General features: G+C 43.0%; 1 protein-coding gene across 4 annotated transcripts in view; it reads right to left on the bottom strand.

The window, feature by feature from the left end:
• The window catches only part of CARD9 (caspase recruitment domain family member 9), a 138,203-nt gene that overhangs the window by 17,444 nt on the left and 102,374 nt on the right, over positions 1–18,385 (bottom strand). For 2 of the 4 annotated variants that reach the window (XM_069241611.1, XM_069241610.1), the window contains 6 exons: positions 17,079–17,204; positions 15,670–15,855; positions 13,508–13,549; positions 11,280–11,319; positions 11,010–11,089; positions 7,347–7,461 (listed from right to left, as the gene is read on the bottom strand). In XM_069241611.1, coding sequence (XP_069097712.1) covers positions 7,347–7,461; positions 11,010–11,089; positions 11,280–11,319; positions 13,508–13,549; positions 15,670–15,855; positions 17,079–17,204 — 589 coding nt within the window. The remainder of the gene's footprint in view (positions 1–7,346; positions 7,462–11,009; positions 11,090–11,279; positions 11,320–13,507; positions 13,550–15,669; positions 15,856–17,078; positions 17,205–18,385) is intronic. The other 2 variants (XM_069241612.1, XM_069241613.1) reach the window with 1 other exon arrangement.

Raw genomic sequence — 18,385 nt, 5'->3', positions numbered from 1 at the left:
TATTAGAAAGTACAGTGAGTAAACTCCTGTGTTCCTTTGTGTACGTGGTACAAGTTCTATTGCGTCCTTTTCCAGTAATGCCTGAACTTCTAATTCCAGAAGGTCTAAATGCTGTTTTGACATGTTTTGTGTTTTTGGTGGGACATTTGGAGGGATTTGGAGAAATTCTATGCAATAACCATGCTGGATAATTGCTAAGACCCAAGTGTCTGTTGTTATCTCCTCCCAAGCTTTGTAAAATTGGCTTAGTCTCCCCCCCACTGGTGTTGTGTGAAGGGGTTGAGTGACTTGTGAGTCACTGTTTGGTTGTAGGGGTTTTGGGACCTTGACATTTTCCCCGGTTTCTAGGGAATTGTCCCCCTCTGTACTGGCCCCGAAAGCCTCCCCTTTGGTACTGTCCCTGGTAGGTAGACGGTGTTGATTGTGAGGTGCTGGCTTGTGTGGCTTGACCCCGAAACCCCCCCTCTGAAGGGTGTTCTGCGAAATGTGCCAAAAGTGCCTCTGCCCTGCGGGGAATAGAGTGCGCCCATGGCCTTGGCTGTGTCAGTGTCCTTTTTCAATTTCTCAATTGCCGTGTCCACATCAGGTCCAAACAATTGTTGTTCGTTGAACGGCATATTGAGCACTGCTTGTTGTATTTCGGGTTTAAACCCGGATGTGCGCAACCATGCGTGCCTTCTTATGGTTACCGCGGTATTTATTGTTCTTGCAGCTGTATCCGCTGCATCCATAGAGGAGCGTATTTGGTTATTCAAGATATTTTGTCCCTCCTCGACTACTTGTTTTGCCCGTTTCTGTAATTCTTTGGGTAGATGCTCGATGAGATGCTGCATCTCATCCCAATGGGCTCTGTCATATCGCGCTAGGAGCGCCTGAGAGTTCGCGATGCGCCACTGGTTTGCAGCTTGTACAGCAACCCTTTTTCCAGCTGCGTCGAACTTGCGGCTCTCTTTGTCCGGAGGTGGGGCGTCGCCTGATGTGTGCGAGTTGGCTCTCTTGCGAGCTGCCCCTACTACAACTGAATCTGGTGGCAGTTGTGATGTGATAAAAGCAGGGTCTGTGGGGGGTACTTTATATTTTTTCTCCACACGTGGAGTTATCGCTCTGCTTTTGACAGGGTCTTTAAAGATCTGTTTTGCGTGCCTTAGCATTCCCGGAAGCATAGGCAGGCATTGATAGGTGCTATGGGTGGAGGAGAGGGTGTTGAAAAGGAAGTCATCCTCGACAGGTTCTGAGTGTAACGACACGTTATGGAACTCTGCTGCCCTAGCTACCACTTGTGCATACGCTGTGCTGTCCTCAGGTGGTGAGGGCCTGGTAGGGTACGACTCAGGACTATTGTCTGATACTGGGGCGTCATATAGGTCCCAAGCGTCCTGGTCATCTTGGCTCATGGTGGTATGAGCTGGTGAATGTGATGGAGTTTGTGCCGGTGATGTATGAGTTACAGGTGGAGGAGAGGGTGGTGGAGTTACTTTCTTCACCACTTTTGCTGGTGGTGTTTGTTCTTGAGTTTGGAACTCGAGTCTCCTTTTCCTCCTGATTGGGGGAAGAGTGCTGATCTTCCCTGTCCCACTCTGTATGAAGATCCGCTTTTGGGTGTGGTCTACGTTAGTGGTTTGTAACTCTTCTTCAAATCTGTGTTTGCGCATTTGAGAGGACAGTGATTGTTCCTCTGAATACAAGCTGGCAGTCGGTTTGGTTGCAGGGCGTTTTGGCACCGAAACTGTGTCTTTGCTTGCTTTCTGCTCCGAGGAGAATTTTCTCTTTTTTGTAGTCGAGCTTTCTCGGCGTTGATCATCCTCGGTGCCGCTGTCTCTGCGTCGAGCAGCTTCGGTTCCGCTGTCTCGGCGTCGACCCTTTTCGGCAGCACTTTCTCGGTCCCGAGATTGCTGCGTGCCTGTGTCTCGACCCGAGTCGGACGATCTCGGCACCAGTTCGCCCTTTTTCGGTGCCGATGGACGGTCACCTATTTTATGGGTTAAGCCATGGCCTGTTGGCAGTGGCGTCCCCTGGGCCTTGTCTGTTTTCCCGTGTGGTGTTTGTTTCGACGTCTTACTCACGGTTTCTTCGACGTCGAACTCCTCCGAGTCCGATTCATGGATGGAGAAGGCTTCCTCTTCTTCTCCTTGTTCCTCGAACTCTCGTTGTCCTGTCGGCGTGGACGCCATTTGCAATCTTCTGGCTCTTCGGTCACGGAGCGTCTTTCGGGACCGAAACGCACGACAGGCCTCACACGTTTCTTCCTTGTGCTCGGGCGACAGGCACAAGTTACAGACCAAATGTTGGTCTGTATATGGATATTTGCTGTGGCATTTAGGACAGAATCGGAACGGGGTCCGTTCCATCGGTGTCGATGTTACACGCGGTCGGGCCGACCAGGCCCCGACGGGGGGTCGAAGTTACCCCGAAGGGCTACCGGAGCTCTTCACGATTCGGTGTTGATTCTATCTAACCCGATACCGAACGAAACAATACCGATGTAGTTTTCCGAAGTTTTGACTATCTTTCCGTCCCGAAACCCGGAGCGAAAAGGAACACGTCCGAACCCGATGGCGGAAAAAAAACAATCGAAGATGGAGTCGACGCCCATGCGCAATGGAAACAAAGGAGGAGGAGTCCCTCGGTCTCGTGACTCGAAAAGACTTCTTCGAAGAAAAACAACTTGTAACACTCCGACCCAACACCAGACGGCGGACTATGCACAGCATGTGTATTTGCAGCTACACATGCCACCGAACACCACTTTACTAGCAGGCCTCGAAAAATCATAAAAATGTTACTAGACCTGGAGGTCTAGTTGACCTAACTGTAATGCTCTTGACTCAAACTGGTTTCAAATGATGTAATCCTAGGCAAATATTTTAATTCACTGAGCCGCCATTTTCTTCATTATCACATATGATAGCACCTTTAAATACATTAGTGCAGCATGCCTGCTATACAAAAAATTATTGTTTAACAGGCGAAATGTTAGCTCCATATATAATACAAATCTAGCCGCATATGTAAGATACACATGACCCTCTGACTTGCCTCTTTGTCAGGGCCATTGGAATTATGCGATTGTGTGCCTGTGGTGGTTTTCACGTAATTAAAGATTTGCTGCGTTTGCCAGAGAATCCATCATCTGCTGCATACTCTGCAGATTAAAAAAAATTGTTTCTAGTTCAAACACTTAAAAAGTTACTAAATATGCATCGAAATGTGTTGCCACGCAGGGAAAGGCCCTTTGCAAAGCTGGACTGGTCACATTTCTGTGGCTTATTGCTATATTTGGGTGTGAAATTGGTACTAGTGAGGTGCACCCAATGCCCAGAGAGAGAGTTACCAAGTTTAAAAATGACAAAATAATGAAGTAATATTATTGCAAAATGTGCTGCATTATGCCACACAATTTGCCTTTTCTTGCTGCATAATTTGCTCAACCCTGCTGCATAATCTGGACCTCTCCTGCTGCATAATTCCAGCGGGTTTACTCATTGTTCATTAACAGTATTGTCATCAAGGCGGGGCAAGAATGTTTCTCCAGTCATGGTTCAAAACTAGCACTTTTAATGAATATGCAACTAAAGCATGAAGTGGTAGCTTAGTGTCATTTCCAATCAACACAGTTTACGTTGAAATAGCCACAAACTTTCCAAGTGACAGGCGATTTTACTGATAATACTATATAGTGTACAAACAGTAATGTTTGGAAATCGAGTTTTTGCAAATATGTCTCATTTAGACATCACCAAGTAAAGTGTTCTGATTTGTTTTGCTCCTATTTAAATCTTTGCATCACACTTCTGAATTTCAAAAAAGTGCATATGTAATTCCTGATATATTTTGAAATATTTGTACTATTTGTTTAGAAGCTATTTACATTTTGTGTGTTAGAAACATAACTAACATCCTACGGCCCTTTGTTTCAAAATGATTGTCAGAAATTCACTTTACAAAATCAAAATCATCCAAGTGTAGTAAGAGGACAAAAAGGAAACACAATTTTTCAGGATAAGTAGCACTTTGTTCAAGGACAGAGGTCAAATGTCAGTTTGTCTTTTTACTGACAGCAAATGTGTCAAGATAAACAGGATGTAGAGGCATCTTAATTGCACATTCATTTTCTGAATGAATAGAAGACGTGTTCCTTTCTAGCTCAGGTTCTCTCACCTGAATGGACTAGTAGGTCCTAAAAATAGATTAACCTGATAAAATCTCACTCGCCGTAGTGAGTGGGTGAGTACATTTTTCAGGTCTGACTAGGGACTTACCAGTAAATTAAATATGTAAATTGGCTGTAAGCCAATTTTACCATGTTTACATGAGTGTGCCCAAGCAATTGAGCACTGGTTAGCAGTGGTAAAGTGCCCAGAGTCCTAAAACCAACCAAAATGAATTCAGCAAAACAGAAGGGATGAAGACTAAACGTTTGGGGGTGACCCTGCAGAGAGGGCCAGGTCCAACACCAATGTTATTGTGCTAATATCCAGTTTCGGAAGGATGGAGGGCTGAGTCAGCCTTATCAGTATTAAAATGTCTGCCCTAGTGCTCACTGCATACGCCCATTCAGCCATTCTAACATCAGCACTTTGCTAACAGGCTGGTTTCTTGGAAACACACGAAGGGCTGGGTAAAAGTGAGTCACCACATGTGCGCCATTACTGATATTAGTATTTCTTTGTAATTATTGTGTAGTGCAGGTAGTCTGGGAGTCACAAACAACACAAGGACGACGAGGACTATGGTAGGTGATTCATGGCTTAGAAACAGATGTCAACATCTGCATGGTTAATACACACATGCAAGGATGCGCTTGATGGTTTGACCATGATGTGTCAGAAACAATGAATTTAAAGCCTGTTTCTGGTCAAACAATGAGCCCTGGGAGGAGCAGCAGCCCTACCGTCCATCTTCATCTCTGTGTAAATGAGAACGGATATTTTTCATCAGTTTTCTCAGTGCCAGGCAGGAATATGGCCTCATCATTCCTCACCTGGCTCAGGGGGGTTGCCAAGGTCTCTATCAAAGGAACATGGTGCAAAGAGAGTCTGAAACTTTCTTCCAGTCCGTCTCCCCCGCTAGTGCCACCTGCGGCATCTTTATCACACTCTGGGCCAACCACTTTTTACGGGGTTTGGGTAATTGTCAGCTGGATGGAGACTGAAGAGCCTTTCTGCACTGGACAATATTTGCACTTCTTTAGCACACGTGGTAGCAGGCGCGGCCCGTCCTTTAGGGCGGAGGGGCCAAGCCCCCCACCTTTTGCCCCTCATGAAGAGCGTCTGTCAGGCTGAACAAAGGTCAGCCTGACAGACACTCTTCATGTTCAGGTCAGGCAGCCAGGAGCAGACATGCGTGATTTGCGCAGACTCCTGGCTGCCTGAGCTGAACTTTGCTGGGCTGAGGAGGTCACAGCTCCTATAGGCGTGACCTCCTTGGCTCAGCAAAGGTGCCTCGAGGCCCTCCCCTGGGTGACGAGGAAAGCGTCACCCATTGACACTCGTCCTGGGTGCTTCAGGTTTAAGCCCTGAAGCGCCCAGGGCGAGTGTCAATCAGTGACACTTCGTCACAGAGTGGGGTGGGGTCAGCAGTCTCACTGACCCCATCCCACTCTGTGACGAGGCTGGGACTGCTGCCTTCCCTCATTGGCTGACCTCATGTCAGCCAACGAGGGAAGGCAGCAGTCTCAACCCTCCTGGGACCTCGAAGCTGAAGGTGAGTGTGTGTGATATTTTAAAATGAATGTTTGGTGCGTGCGTGGCATGGTTGAATGTTATGAGTGTTAATGGATGTGCGTGTGTGAAAGAATGAGTGTGTGTGTGAGATGTTTTAAAATGAATGTTTGGTGCGTGCATGTTTGAATGGTATGAGTGTTGTTAATGGACGTGCCTGCGTGCGTGTGAGTGTGTGTGAAAGAATGGGTGCGTGTGAACTTTTAAAATGAATGTTTGGTGCGTGCGTGCATGTTTGAATGCTATGAGTGTTGTTAATGGATGTGCGTGTCTGTGTGTGAAAGAATGAGTGTGTGTGTGTGTGTGTGTGTGCTTCCCGCCCGCCCCCCTCCCCACTCCCTCCTAAAGCTGCCGGCCGCCACTGCGTGGTAGTGCCAAAAAGCTGCTTCAAACGGCAGTCTAGTTGTTCCTGAGAGGAACCGTACTTCACTGGAAGAAAACAGTAGGAATATTGTGCCTGAGAAAAACAAGGGGAAGATTACATTTATACTGTACACTGCAAGGAGGTAAAGTCTCGCTGCTTAGTATTAATACCCTGAGAAGACATACGTTCTGATCAGATCTTCCAGACTTGACCAAAGAATGTGTGATCCTGGGCAAACGCACCTGATCTGCACAAAGATTCAGCCATCACGTGTTCTTCTACTACTCCTGGTTTATTCCTGAATTCAAGGAGTGAGCCAGCCTAAGCCAAGGCTACTCCAGGTTGCTCCTGGAATCCAAGAGTAAGCCAGGAGTACTACTAGAGTGTGTTATACCTGTCCACAGTAGAATGCTTGTGAATCACGCACACTGTCTCCCCGATCTTAGGTACCTTGTCTGCAGTGATGGAGGCCACTTGGACAGAGGCTGCTCACCAGCTCTACTTACAACAGTCTGGAAGTGCATTCATGTGATGCATATAATTAGGTTTTGTGGGATGCACTTGACACGCCTCCTCGGCCTCGCTCAATCGCTTCTCGTGTGGGTATCGCCTGGGTAAGATGCCCTCCAGCGCTAAAGTCTGTAGTGGCTCTTCAGCTTCTCAGTGACTGTAACACACGCCCCCCCCCCCCCACTTTGTACCCCTTTTTATAAATGGTAACGTATGACATTTTAAACACTGCACCTTAAACCCTGGAGGGCTTATTCTTATATTTATTTATTTATATGTTCATATAGTGCTGGCATCTCTCTTTGCAACTGCTTTGTAGTGCTTTCTTATATAATCCTATCGCTGACTGGTGTAGACAGTGTTCCAATAATTCACAGACTCCAGAATAAGCTCATCAATAGGAAGCTAAAGTTCCAAAGCCAGGTTGCCCGAAGGAGCCTAAAGCTTTGGAGAAAAGGTCAAAGGATCAAAGTCAAGGTCCTTCACACCATGCAGATGGGTACCTGGGGCCAAGGACCAAGATAGCTGCAGAATATATTACCATCCTATGCGATTGATAGAATCCTGTGATCCTTCACTGCACACCAGAGCCCTAAAAAGTCTTCAGAGAGATGAAGCACTGTTGCTGGACTTTGGGGGTTCAGGTCCCCCGCCTAGGGAACATCCTGTACCCAGTTCTGAGAGCTTAAATCCCCGCAATTTAGGAAAAAACTAAAAAAGGGACTAATTCGCCCTAGCATCAAATGAATTACCTGCTTTCTTTTGGAGGCTGCAATGGAAGATGGTTGGATTGAAGCCTTCCACCACTGACTGGTCTCTAATGTCCCCTTCTTCACTCTGTACTTTTTCTTGCTCTACCATAAAGTGCTGAAAAGGTGATGCACAGCGCTCTATAAAACACTCAATAATACAAAGAGCCATTGCAGTCAAGTAGCAAATAATGCTGAAGCGTTGACGTACCTGTGCAAAGAAAGGGCAAATTATGGGGTACATTATGTACCTCAAGGCAGTTATGCAGCACTTAAAGTAACACTATGACATTGGTGCTATGAAGCTTTAACAGACATAGGCATTGATATAAATGGATACCAGTACTTTTGAAAATACTAAAGGTTTCACAAAACTACTCACAGATAGTATTCAAAATACTATAAACAAGAGTAGATGGTTTTGCCCTAAACAGAAGCACATGAAGATAACTTGATTTATCTCTGCTTTACCTCCCAGTGCAGAAAGATATTGTGTATCACGTGTATAGTGATGCACTCAATGAAACACAAAAGTACATGTACACGGTTCTGGGGATAATATGTGTGCCTTTTTAATTTGCGCCACTCAGCTATTTATTTAAACCAGTTCATTGTGCAGTGTTGATTATTCAGCGTTCATGCCACAGAGCATCAGAACAGGGCTGTATCACAAGCTATTGTGTAAGAGTTACATCAGGAGGCACTCTGATGTTTAATACCTCAAGCTTTAAAAAAAAAAAAAAAGATGCAAAATGTTGTCAATCCTCATGGTTCTGAGTGCCTTCTCTAAGTAACTATTGCTTTGGGAGCCCTGCAATGTATTTATGAAATGGTACCTACAGTGAAACAAAACATTTAATGAAACAAATTAATCACTCTTTTTATCCTTTTTAAAATAAGTAAATGTCTATTTATATTATTGCTTATGCTATTGCAGAAGTGGTAGTCTGCTGCCTCTTGCAGCCCACAATTTCTGAATTTTCAGCCATTGACAAGGATTCTCCGAATGCATCATGAATATTAATGAGGCAGGATTTCAGGCAGTGCCTGCAAATGGCCCCTCCAATACTATTATGAAATGCAGATGCAAAGGTAAGATTTCAACTAGGTCATTCAGACCTTGGCGCAGTGGTTAAACTGGGTGCAAACTGTAATTGCGCATGTTCAGCACTTGCTGCCATTAGCAGCTGAGTGTAAGAGTTTCACAGGCAGTCACCATCAGTTTATAATCGGTGATAAGATCAGATTCCATCGCATCCCAAGAACTACAGGCGCGTGGAGTGTTTTAACTGTCCCAATGCATCTTAGATTATTTACACTGAACAGAAAAGCCTCACAACACTTACAACACAGAGACACACTGCAAACATACACCAATACAAAGAAATCAAAGAATACCAGAAACACCCCACACCAGTCCACACTTAAACTCACTTCTCATACTCTAGCCTGTATGCCATGCATAAGCGTGCAGAAATTATGAGAAAGCACACAGCGCTTAGAAATAGCACTACTCGCATGCATGCGTGAAACAGATTCAAGCAACATGCAGGGCACAGCACTGGAACAAACTTCATTTTGACAATATGCGGTAAATTCAGGAGTGTTGGTGTGCCCTAACTAGTGAGATGAACTGCTAGCCTTAGAAGTTCCTTCTAAAGAACCAGGTACCACCTTCTAAAGAACCAGGTACCATCCCTTATCTTAGACAATCCTGGGAGTACCAATCTAGGACCTCTCAACGATGACGAATCTCAGTTATGGCCTGAGAGAGATGCCAAAATCCTCAAGATACCGGTTAATTGAATTTAAACATCTACCCTGAATATACTAAACGAGATGACGACTGCAGCTGACTCTTACCCATTATGCATCAGATGCCGTACAGACAAGGGGACCCTGATACACAAGGTGTAGACCGCAAAACTGTCTAGAGATTCTGCTCGGCAGCAGAAAGTACTGGGGAGGCCCTTGGACATTCTGCCACCCTTGTCCCTAAGTATCCTTACTGAGTATTAAAGACAATGTTGGGGCATCAGGTATGATAACACATTCCTTCGTTTCCAAGAGGGATATCGCTCAGTACTAAAGACAGACGGAAACCCTGAACATCATCAACTGAGCAGCCGGTGTGGACTGATGAAACTGCCAGTTTATCCTGCCAGGGGTGTCCCCAAAAGCATCATGAGATATGGGGGCAAACAATGAGATACCATACGGAGGACTGCAGGGAGCAGAGGGCTTAGACGCATAACACAAGAAGGTGGGATCTTGAGCTGGCCTTCAAGTTTGTAATGAATCCCCTAGCAACATGTGAAGAATCATTGTAATATGCACTGTGGAAAGTACTGGTGTTAATTTGTTCTGCTAATGCTGCTACTACCACCAGTACCAACAATTATGACACAAACACTAGCATTAGAAATCAATAGGATGAGTGATATTGTTTCTTCACTTCCTTAATTAGATGTCATTTGACAACACCAAGGGCACTACTACTTATCATTTACACCTCGATGCAGATAACAATCATCTCAGGAGGCGTCTTCCATGGCTCCTCTCGTAATTAACCTCTATCATTTAAATATTAATGCTTATTTATATACTGAAGCAGGTTCCATATATCTCCAAAGACATTTTATATATATATATATATATATATATATATATATATATATATATATATATATATCGATGCAGTTTGCATCCGTCTCTGAAGACATCTTTCATGTGTACTCTTGTAAATAACCTTTATCTTCTGCATACTGATGCTGATCCCAGGCATCTCCGAAGACATCTTTCATGGCTCCCCTTATAATTGTTGTTTAGATGGCTTCATGAGCTTGTATAACGCATTACGAGGGCTCTCGGAAGCCTCTGTTTCCCAGGAGACTTTTCTTACTCTAGATTCTCAACAACTCATCGATGACGTGGCATTATGAAATTCATTAATAAGTTGTTGCTCTGCTTGAGCTTTCAGAGGAGTGGGGTAGCTCAGAGATGCCACCAATGCCAATAACTCTAAGTTTATATATCAGGCACCACCCACTTCACCGACTACTTAAGATGCCAGAGTGAGAAGACGTGTACAATGCAGTGTCTTTAGATGGGACCTGTATCGGCTTCCTCCTAATTATCTGTTGAAGATCTACCTTGCCTTTTGGGAAGAGATTACCACCCTCTTGTCCGGTCAGCCTTTGCCTCTCTTACACTTGAACAGTTTGTAATGTTGTGACTAGTTGCAACTCTGCTCTGCTTGCATTCTCAATGCAATTTGTGATCCAATCCAAGCTGAATTCTGCACCAAACAAAATTAATAAAATAAATGGATAACAAATACAACACACACCGATTCCTGTTCCAGAGTGTTGGATAGCCTCTTCTGTCATCTGCTGTCTTACAACAGGCACATCAACACACAACTCAACAAAAGCACCTGTAACCCAATTCTGAATCAACCTTTTTATTATCGTATAAAGAAATTTCCCAGAGACCTTCACATGCATCCATTCATATTTCACATCCGTGGCATCTTGGAATAATGTCACATTGTAACGAAGACACTGTGAATATTCGTTTGTAATACCATTCAATATACTTTACATTTTAAAAAAACTATCAACAGTACAAGCTAAAAATAAATGCATAAAAAGTTAAATTTCTTACTTCTACAAACTCCCAAGACATTTGTGTTGTAGAATTATCAAGTCGGGTGTCAGCAAGTGTCATCTCCTGCACACCATTCTCTGTAACAAATGAAATTTAGAGAATGCTGTTAAATTGACAGACAGTAAGAAGTTATGTGTTGAGCAAACAAATGAGCTATTAAATACCAAGTAGTATCTGCATAGTAGCGAGTGTACAGGGAATGGGCATCCTAAGATGGGCCAAGCCATTCTCATCTCTCGCCAAATTTTAAGTTTAGAGGCCACTTACTCAATAGGTTGTCCTCATCAAGACTTCCTTGAATACTAATCTGTAAAAGAAAAATATATCACTGTGTATATAAAAGACATACATTCGTCCATTTGATAATGCCCTAATAAACAACTCTGTTTGACACAGAAATGTTTTGACATTAGAAAATGAAACATCAACAAGGACACCCACAGTGTCATTACAACTAGAATTTTGGATTCCATGTTAAATACTTCTATCCTCCATTATGTTGGAGAATACCCTATGCTAGCACAATGTTCACGGCCACTGGCGTTTTCTGTTTTATTTCCAAAGGAATCCAATTCTCATCCCCTAACAAACAATAGTATTGGTATAAGAGGATAAGCCTCTGCAACGAGGGAAGAGAATATGAAAATAAGGTCTGGAGAAGGGAAGAGTTCAAATCAACTAGCAAAAGAGATAAACATAAAAGGTAGTGCTGTAAAAAGAGAAAAACAATATTAGTCCGAGGTTATACGACTATCAGGTGAGAACAGTATACTTGATGGACATTACAGAGTGCACTCAAGAGAGAATGGGACATTGGAAAGGGATTTTAGTGCTGTCAAGACAGAATGGTGTACTAGAAGGAAGTTATAGTGCTGTCAAAAGAGAAATTATTTAAGAAGGAGGCTAAGTGCTGCCGAGGGAAAATGGGAGTGGCAGGGCCAACAGGAGGTTATACAAGGCCCATGCATAGAGAAGGGAAGGTGAAGGGGGTGTTGGTGCCCATTGAGAAAATCAGAATCACAGGGAAAAGGTGAAGGGGTCTATGATGGAAAGAAAGACATAGGCAAAGGAGTCACAAACGAAAAGGGATTATTGGAAAGGAATGCCAGTGCCCACAGAATGCGAAGGGACAAAGAACAGGAGATAGAACCAATTAGGAGAGAAGGCAATTTTATAAAGAAGTTGCTGGCTCTATCAAGTCTGATGGGAATATTGGATGAAGGTAACAGGACCGAGACAGCATGGGAAGAGCTGCGGAAACATAAACCAGTACAAGTAATAGGGCATGCGATTCACCAAGGCGTAAGAAGGAGTGAGAGCTGAAAGAGCCCCCCAATAATGAAGGGAAACCTGGATGTAGGGCTAACATCAAACAAGAGGAAAAGGAATAAGTTTAGGAGATGGCGTGTGATATCAACAGGAGCATGAGCACAGTAAAGAGGTGATAGGGTCTTTTGAGCAATGTTAAGTATTGGAAGTGGATAATAGGGTGTACAAAGGAAAAAAAAGAGGAGCAGAGGAAAGGATGTTGAGGGGCTACTGAACTCAAATAATGTGCTTGCCAACAGGGTTTTAAGTTTACATAACAAAAAGAGCAGCAAGCAACTATGGGTACCCAAGAGAGGTGAAACCAAGTGAGGATTGAGTTTGAGTAACCCAGAAGAAGGGAGTTTGGGTAATGACGAAAAGATTGAATGTGGGTGACCAAGAAAGTAATAGGTATCAATAACAAAAAGAGAAGAAAGAGTCTGGGTAACCTTGAGAATACTGAAGGTTACTCTGAGTAACCTTGAGTATACCCACCGTGAATTATATAGAGATAAGTGAGTTTAAGTAAATTAGACAATAGTGAGCCTGAGTAACCAGCAGAGCAGTGAGAATTATGCAACAAAGAGCATTTTGGAAATAAGTGAAACATCGGCAAACAGTACATCTCAGAAGGACATCATGCCAGAAGTGAAGGAACCATGTACCGTGTAAGTGTTTATCTGTGACTATTGAGAAATGAAGGTGGCAAATGGAGAATGGGAGATCTTGCATATAGAAACTGCACATTCACCATTTATCACCTTGATACTTCATATATTCAAGAGTAGGACATAGAATAGGAGCTATGCAGTAATCAGCATGTGCAGGTGCCCATGCATAGAGAGCCCAGTATGAAAAGCTGTTGCAAATGTATTTGAGAACATAACCAAGTACTGGAATGAAGTGTCCTCTGATGGAGCTATCAGATAGAATAGGATGAAATTTAGAAAAAAATATTATCCTTTAAAAACAAAAGTTAGGAAGGTTTCTCAAGGAGAAATGGGTAAATCAAACACTGAAATATGTTTTAATTGTGTGCCATAAATTTCTGCTTGCAGTGTGCTGGCTCCAGAAAGTCAACTGTTAGATTGATTGACTTTTCTGTTTCCAGGATAAATAACAGCACTTACACCATAGCATATATAAACAGAACCAGATATGCTTGAGAAGTACAAAATCAAACTCACTTCCTGAGAACTTCTCGAAGAATTCTCATCAAAATCGGACATCTGGAAAAGAAGTACAGGCAATAGTTAGTACAGATTACTTATTTATAATAGTGTTACTACACCAAAGCAAAGCTTTCTACGCGTTGCACTGGGGTTTATAATAGTGTTACTACACCAAAGCAAAGCTTTCTACGCGTTGCACTGGGTGCATGGTTACAACTACCATCAATAGTGTGATATATCCAACTACCCATTGCTATATAAGACTTAATAACAATTCAACAGCCCACCTACCCAGACAGACACAACAATAACATGCTTCAAAATTCTCTTTACCTTAGTAAAGAGCAGTACTGTTATCAGACTTGGGGTAACCGTCAGAACACTGACAGGCAGAGTCAACCACAATAGGATCCAGACTTGAGATATGGTGCAAACAGATGCCTTGACCCAGAGAGGGATTACCAGCTTATGTCCTCTGCTGAGAACTACTGCTTGTCCCGTCTCCAGTGAGAGATTATAACTTCAATCTCCTCACCTAGAACTATGAAAAGCTTTCAGAGCCTTATGTAGGACCTGCTTGACAACTTCTCGCTTTCCTCATGGTATAGGCCATTGGAATTCTTACTTCCCCAGTTTTCAAAACCACACCCAAGATGACTGCAGAATGTCATTGTTCAACATCCTTTACTTCACACTTTAGGTTTTCTACGAGTATCAAACAGTTTCATGTACGTTGATTCACCAAAATGGCTGGGGTAGCAGACATTACATCACACACACACGCACACACACACACACACACACACACACATTTGACCCTCAAGGACATTGCAGGTTTGACCTCTTATCCCAGCTTTTCATCTGCCTCTTACTTGATGCTCATGGGCTAGATAGAGGAAAAGGAGTAAAAACTGTTAAAAAAGAAGCAAAAATGTTTACTTCCATTTCCTTTTGCTGCCTTTATTACCTATGAGACCAGGTGTAACACGGGTAGATCCAGAAGTGTCAAAGGGCGACCTGTGGTTAGGAGCTACCACCACTGGCTGCCCAGGTTATGGGCCCCCTTTGGCATGCTGAGCTTACACTGATTCAGCTCAAAGAAGCTTCAGGGTATAAATGTGTTCAACAAAAAGCCTCAAGATATACATCCATATACATATTGTAAATGAGCAATGTACTGCATTGTGTAGATTGACTCTCACTAAAGAGTATTGTTCTTTTTAACATAACCTCACTTGCTCTGCTCTTTCTGTTATAATATAAGTGGAAACAATGTTTTCTAATTGGCTGGGTCAAAGCATATCTATATTAGAAGTATTACATTTCATTTTCTTAGACCGATTACTAATCTTATATTTAACACATACTTTGCAACTTCCTAGGCATTTACACAATTTAAGTGAGATATGTTGGCCTGGACAATAAAATGATTAAATCAATGGGGAGTTGGGTTTTTAAAGATGGAAGTAGGAGTGATTATGAACGCAAATCAATCTGTTAGGACACTGCAGTCTGTGGTGAGTGACAGAAGGTGATGACCGCAGTTGAGTGCATTTCAGGTTATGGTTACTTTTACTCACAATGGTCTGCACTACTATTGCTTTGTAACAATGTACTAGTTACTTAATTTCCCCGAATTAATACAGTGGTCAGTGACATCAACATCCAAGTTGGCTTCCTCCAAAATAGCCTCCCTTTACTCCAAATCAACCATCATATGGAGCTGGAGAGAGTCCTGGTGATTGTTAGCTTAAATGTTGCAATATCATTTACACTAAGGTCCCAAAGAAACTAATCAACTACTGCTTCAAAACTAGACAACTAGAATGTGGTGACACAACCCCATAAACACCCTCTGGAAGTATTTTATTCACTACCAGAGGGTGCAGGAATATAGATTAAGTTCAAGATGTAGAAACTAGTACCACCTAAAGGCTTATCAGTGCCCAAAGTCTAAACCCGAACTCTTCTGGCTGGGCTGCAGCTGAAGTTCAAGCAAGCTGTGGGCCCTGACTAAATAATACTGAATCGAGGCCTACACATCCTTAACTGGAATTTAACTTCAACACCACACAATATACAGACCATGGTATGACTACAGTACTCAAAGTGATGGAAATGCGATACACATGGCTTTATTAAACTATGAAATAAAAAGAAATATGATGGCTTCATACCGAGGTGGCTGGCTCCTGTTGCTTCAGTTTGGTCTCTGCGGCAAGGAGCTGTCCCTCTGTCCTGAAGAGCTGGATCTGCAGATCATCGCACTTCTCGCCCAGCTCCCTCAGCTGCTTGCGGTAGGAATCTTTGTCCTTCAGACTCTTGGAGTACTGCTGATGGAACTGCTCCCGCGTCAGCATCGCCTGGACGGGGAAGTAAGGGAGTGGGAACAAAAGAAGGTCCAGTTTAAGCTTCCTGTGTAAATGACAGTTCACGGTTATAGTTACTTTTCTTGTGGGAGCTCAATCCAAGGGATTGAACCTTGGTACCCCATGTATGTAATCCAACTTGTTAGAGGCGAGGTTCCACTTTATTATACTTTTTTAAAGCATCTAATCGCCAATATATAAATATAAATATGCTTCATCCTTTACACATGCAGTATTCTAAGTTGTTGTGTAAGAAAGAATTCTGAAACAATAGTCCAAGTTATGAATTGTAGTGCTTTAATCTCAAATGATATAGAAATGGTAATAAGCACAAAAGAAAGCTCAGCCAACACGTGTTTCGCCCTCTTGTGGCAAGTCCACCTAGGGCTTTCTCAAGGGAATGAGGCATATTGGTTCACCAATATGGCGGCAGCCTAGGAAGCGACGTAAGAGAATTCAGAGTATTTACCAGCGTCTTATGATTCCCAAATACGGATTGCGTTATGTTATATTTCTCCAACGGAATATTGTATAAGCTGTCTATTTACGCAAAATAATCCTCATTGGGAACCACTGTGCTAAAGTGAAATGAGGTACACAGGTTTCACTTTCATGCATCTGGTATGTGCTTTTGACGGTGTCTATTGGTTAGAACTATGGGCTGTTCTCTCTACAGTGAGTATGGAGCTTGCCTTCTGAAGACACTCATAATATTATGTGTTCAGCCATACACTGGTTAGATCTGACATTAGTAGAGAGTACTTCATTGCTACAATGGGAGTTGTGTCCTGTCATCATTCCAGTCTAAGGTCTACATCAAAGTGCAGATTTTAAAGTAAACTGTAAAGATTCTCCCTGGGATGGTAACAGGCATATCCCTTTGGTGCTCTGCAGAGATGATGTGGTCCAAATACTGTGGTGAGTGATAGAATAACAGTTGCTACTAATATCTTATGTCTAGTACATGGATGTCAGAAGCACACCATATTTGCAGTTCTGGGCACTCCTACACCACTCGTTAGAATTAATTGAGCAAAGACTACAAGACCCAGAATGCACTCATTAGTTAAATGGAAGCTTTGGACCCAAATCATGTCATAACATATGGATTGTTCCATCCAGCCTGACCTTTGTAAAGTTGATTTAACAATTACCCTATGCACTGCAATGTACAGCATCATTCATACACTTGACATGGGAAATAACATATTAGTTACCTGATCCCGTTCGATGGATACCTCTTCCATCTGTTGTAAAATGGCCTCAATTCGCTCTTTGTACATCTTGGAGTCTTTCCTCAAGGTCAGACATTGCAGTTCAGCCACTTCCTTTTCTTCCATGAACTAAATAAAAGCAACAGAACATATGTTATAGTAACATCTTATTTTTCTTTGCCTCACATTTGGTTATATGATTTTTCTCTTTCGGCATTGGTAATCGTCTTCTTGCTAAATCAAGATAAAGTTAATAAAAATGTAATTTATGTAAATAGCTGTGGTACAGAATATCCTGACTTTCATAAAAAGACAATTTCAACTCCATAAGAGCAACACACAGTGTGCCATCGCAGATAGCTGTAGTGTGTTTGATATCATGCGTGCTAGGACCCTCGCGGTCCTGGCTGGATTCTAGACAGGAATTACATAATCTGATGGGAGGTGTTAAGGTGTGGTTATGAAAGTTATGGCGCATTGCAAGTACAGCCCAATAGTATGCTGAAGAATAAAGACACCTGTAATAGAGCTCTGTATGTGGCATTATAATTTACATGCCCCTGGGCTGGTGAGGACGCTACAGTTGGCGACGAGTAGGGGATCCATGCCCCAAAGTAACAAGGCTGCTCTACCTGAGAGTTTGCAAAGGTAGATGCGAAGTGGTCTGCAATTGGCATATGTGGAGTCAAAGCCCTACTCCAGCCCATACATAGTGTTCGAAGAAATTGATTTCCCTGCAGAGGAACACATTCGAAAACCCTGCCAAAACCCGCTGATAAGGCTGAAAGAAAGGATACTGTGATGCGCCACAGCACAGAGCCATCATCAGTACCAAGCAAATGCTTAAGGCAGTGGCGATCAGGTTCAAAATCAGAACCAACACAAGCGAGTGAAGTGCTATAAGGCTTCAAATCAAATGTGACGAACAAGGCTCAGGCATGACGCCAATGCGTGTAGCAGTTGGAAGTGACATCCTGTGCAATGAATGCTGCCTGACCAGCATATACACACAACAGGGGTAGAAGGGAACATGAAATATACCACGGCTACATTCCTGAACGCACCACCACCATGTGACACAGCGAAAAAACAGAACCTAGGTAACAGGTGGACTGCACAGACCAAAACATTTGATTACATTATAGATGCACTAGGAGAACAAGACGATAAGAAAATCATTAAATATTTGAAAAGCTTTGCCAGTGATGGAGTGAAATAAGTGTTAAAGAAAGTCTCACAATCTGATGCAACATCATACCAAAAGATAATAGAAGTGTTGGATGCTAAGTTCAATCCGATGCCGAATGTCA

This window comes from Pleurodeles waltl, chromosome 6 (assembly GCF_031143425.1).
Source record: "Pleurodeles waltl isolate 20211129_DDA chromosome 6, aPleWal1.hap1.20221129, whole genome shotgun sequence".
In the NCBI taxonomy this organism is placed as follows: domain Eukaryota; kingdom Metazoa; phylum Chordata; class Amphibia; order Caudata; family Salamandridae; genus Pleurodeles; species Pleurodeles waltl.
Note: the sequence above shows the minus strand (reverse complement) of the source record. Positions and strands in the feature narration are given on the sequence as shown.